The sequence below is a fragment of the Xenopus laevis genome, chromosome 9_10L (assembly GCF_017654675.1).
Source record: "Xenopus laevis strain J_2021 chromosome 9_10L, Xenopus_laevis_v10.1, whole genome shotgun sequence".
NCBI classification, from domain to species: domain Eukaryota; kingdom Metazoa; phylum Chordata; class Amphibia; order Anura; family Pipidae; genus Xenopus; species Xenopus laevis.
The window spans coordinates 99,525,445-99,528,791 of NC_054387.1; the positions used below are offsets into that span (position 1 = coordinate 99,525,445).

A 3,347-nucleotide genomic window follows, 5' to 3' on the forward strand; every position below is an offset into this window, starting at 1 on the left:
TAAATAAACTCCAGCAACAAGTGAGGTATAAGTCAGTGAGCCATTTGTTTATGCCACAGCACAGAAAACGAAAAATAATGGTAGAAAAGAACAGCAAAGACAATCTGCAGCACCATCCATTGAGCAGGACTCACTACAACTTCTGCGCAGCCGCAATACAAACACCCGCCTTTCAATCCCGCTCCTCCTACTCATGTAGAGTCTGCTAGGCCTGAACTGTGCTTATTGGTTCCTAACGCCGTCACTCAGCCTATAGCGCGCCACTTAAACTTGTCTAAACAAGCAAAGAGAAATGGCTACTCGTGGCGAGACGAGTGCATCTGGCGGGTTTCAGTTTAGTTCTCCGCCGGTGAAGATGTTAGCAGGGAAGCTGAGGGAGTGTACTAAGCGCTCGGGCGCTACGCCATCCTTCTGGTTGGAATGGGGGCCTAGTGGGGGCGGCGGCCCGTTGGATGTCAGTCTGGTTTGGTTGCAGGGAAATATAATCCAGGTGCGGCCTGACCGGGGCACCACCCTCCGTTTGGACGATACCACTCACACATTCACAGTGTGCGGAGCTGACAAGGTGCCCAAGGGAAAGCCCTGCCTAGAGATAGGTATGGATCTTATAGGGGACAGGATTGCGTGGCGCTTCCTATTCCTACAAACTGTATCATTAGGGACAGACGTGAAGACTGATTCGTGTCGCTTTATTAATACAATTATTCAGTTTAGGCGGGGTACTGGCGGGTGTTGCTGCTGTATTTTATAGCTTCGTGAGCCGGAGACAAAATGATTAAAAATGACTTTAAGAGAAGAGTAGAAATCACTGCCTCTGTTTCATTATTATTGTGCAACAATGGCTGCTGATGGGTTTTTGCAGGATAATGTGATTTAGGGTCAGGGCACACAGGCAGATTCATGGAGGTTAGTCACCCGCCGACAAATCTCATCTTGTGACCACTAATCTCCCCAAACTGACTTCCCGCCGGCTAAATCCGTTTTCCGAAGTTTCCTCGTGAGGCGACTTTGGAAAATGAAATGCGCCGAGTGCCATCCCGCCTGCGATTTACATTTTAGTCAGTGGGGAGGCAGTTGAGGGAGATAAGTCGCCCCAAAGAAGCGGAGATTCGTCGCCGGGCAAATAATCTCCCTGAATCTGCCTGTCTGCCCTGACTAGGGTTTGCCACCTTCTCTAGAAAAAAATATATTTATCTTTTTTCCATATTAATAACATTTGGATCAGCCATCATTTTTACAGAGCGGGTTGGTAAAATACCGGCCAGATGGCAACCCTAGCCCTGACCCTAAAATGACAATTGAGTGGTGCACAATGGCAGGCTATTTTGGGCAATGGGGTAACAAAATCATGGCATTAAGCAGAGCTGACAACTTCACACCTCCTGAACTAAAGCTGGTCATACATTGAAAGATGCGCTCGTTTACCGACATCACCAAATGAATGGCGGTTGATTAAATCACAGTAATGGAAACACAAGCTATTGGAGTGAGGAGAGCATCAACAAGACAATGCATTCCTTGATCCAACAAGAAAATCAAACCTGCCCCACCGACAGATATTGGTCCAAGGGCCCATACACAGGCACATAAGCTGCCCAATCAGTCTGAAGGGCTCATATTGTCATCTTATATCTTCCAGTGCATGGCTGCTTTAAAGGAGAAGGAAAGGTTAAAACCAAGTAATCTTTATTAGAAAGGTCTATATAAAAACAGCATTAAACCTTGATAGTAATGCTGCTCTGAGTCCTCTGTCAAAAAACAAACAAACATTTATTTCCTTCTATTGTGTACACATGGGCATCTGTATCAGACTTCCTTCTTTCATCTTAAATCTCCAGGCACAGGCTTGAGCATGCTCAGTTTGCTCCTCTCTCTTCCCATCCAGCTTTAATCTGAGCCCAGAGCTATGAGCGAGGAGGGAGAGACTCAGGCAGGAAGTGATGTCAAACCAAGCTAAAATGGCAGCTGCTATCCTAAACTAACAGAGAGGGCTGCTAGAGCTGTTTATTTAGGTATGGTAAAGCATTCTGCAGAATAAATATAGCATTCTAGCTTGCACTATTGTGGCCAATCTATTGTCAATAAATGGCCTCTGTAGCTTTCCTTCTTTAAGCGGGCAGTTTATAGACCTGCACTTGAGGCTTCCCCAATGACCTGTCCAATTGATGGCTGACAAAACTCTGCCAGATACCTAAAAGGCAGATTGGAAAATTCCACTGCATCGGCTCATTGATGTGGTTGTCCAACAACAGGTCTACATAGTCCTGCGTTATGATCCACTCGCTGACACTGGAGCAGAATACTACAGCAGCCTAATTGGGACCACTATCACTCTTATCCTGAGTGCTTATCACTCTGATCCCTGCCCTAAGGGCTAGTCCACACGGGGAGATAGCGACGCGTTTGCGGTCGCGGCGACAAAGCGCCGCGACAGTCGCCGCGACCGGCGTAGGCGACAGTTTTGTATGGGCGCCTATGTAAAAACGCCTGTGCTAACCACACGAGGCGATGCGCTTTTCAACAGTCGCCTGAAAAAGCCTGGCGAGGCATTTTCAGGCGACTGTTGAAAAGCGCATCGCCTCGTGTGGTTGGCACAGGCGTTTTTACATAGGCGCCCATACAAAACTGTCGCCTGCGCCGGTCGCGGCGACCGCAAACGCGTCGCTATCTCCCAGTGTGGAATAGCCCTAAAGCAAGTTAGAAATTATTATGTTTTTTCAGAAAGGAACCAGCAATGTAACAAAGTTTTCTTTTTATAAATTATGTTTCTAAGCATTTTTTTTTTTCTTTCTATTTTAGGAAAGTATGTGATGGTGATGGGTGTTGTATTATCCTCCAGTCCTGAGCCCATTTTGCGGGCTGTGAAAATTACAGACTTATCAGACAATCCAGTGCATAGCCTTATGTGGAAAACTGAAGTGGACCACCTACACAGGAATATTTTACGTCCGTAAAAAGGAGACCGATGCCAGGGTTGCAGATTACTCTTCGCCAGCTCATGGTTGTATCATTTTGTTTTGAATCTTTTGTCAAGCCATGTTAGTGACACTTTTAAGGAGTCACTTGGCTTTTTGTTTTTTTATAAATTGTGTTCTAACAAAAAATAAACTTTTGTAAAATAATTTTACCACACGTATTTTTATATGATGACTAATTTTGTAAATAAAACAATACCAAGTTAATGTCTACTGGTAAATTCTATAGGTGCTAAAAATATGAACAAAGGTGGGACAACATAACCCCCTTTCAGTATATTCTTTAAATCTAGGCTGATTCTAAAACACAAAAATAGTCTGGCACTTTGTTTTATATGGAAAATCTGAGACATAGAAGAGCATCACTTATAA

The 3,347-nt window shown here is 44.8% G+C and overlaps 1 protein-coding gene across 1 annotated transcript; it reads left to right on the plus strand.

Moving 5' to 3' along the window:
* The first annotated feature begins 218 nt into the window (after positions 1–218).
* rmi2.L (RecQ mediated genome instability 2 L homeolog) lies at positions 219–3,122 on the plus strand. Its single transcript, XM_018236300.2, has 2 exons — positions 219–596; positions 2,800–3,122. The coding sequence occupies exons 1-2, from the start codon at positions 293–295 to the stop codon at positions 2,952–2,954; spliced, it is 459 nt and encodes a 152-aa protein (XP_018091789.1). The 5' UTR covers positions 219–292; the 3' UTR covers positions 2,955–3,122.
* The last annotated feature ends 225 nt before the right edge of the window (positions 3,123–3,347 follow it).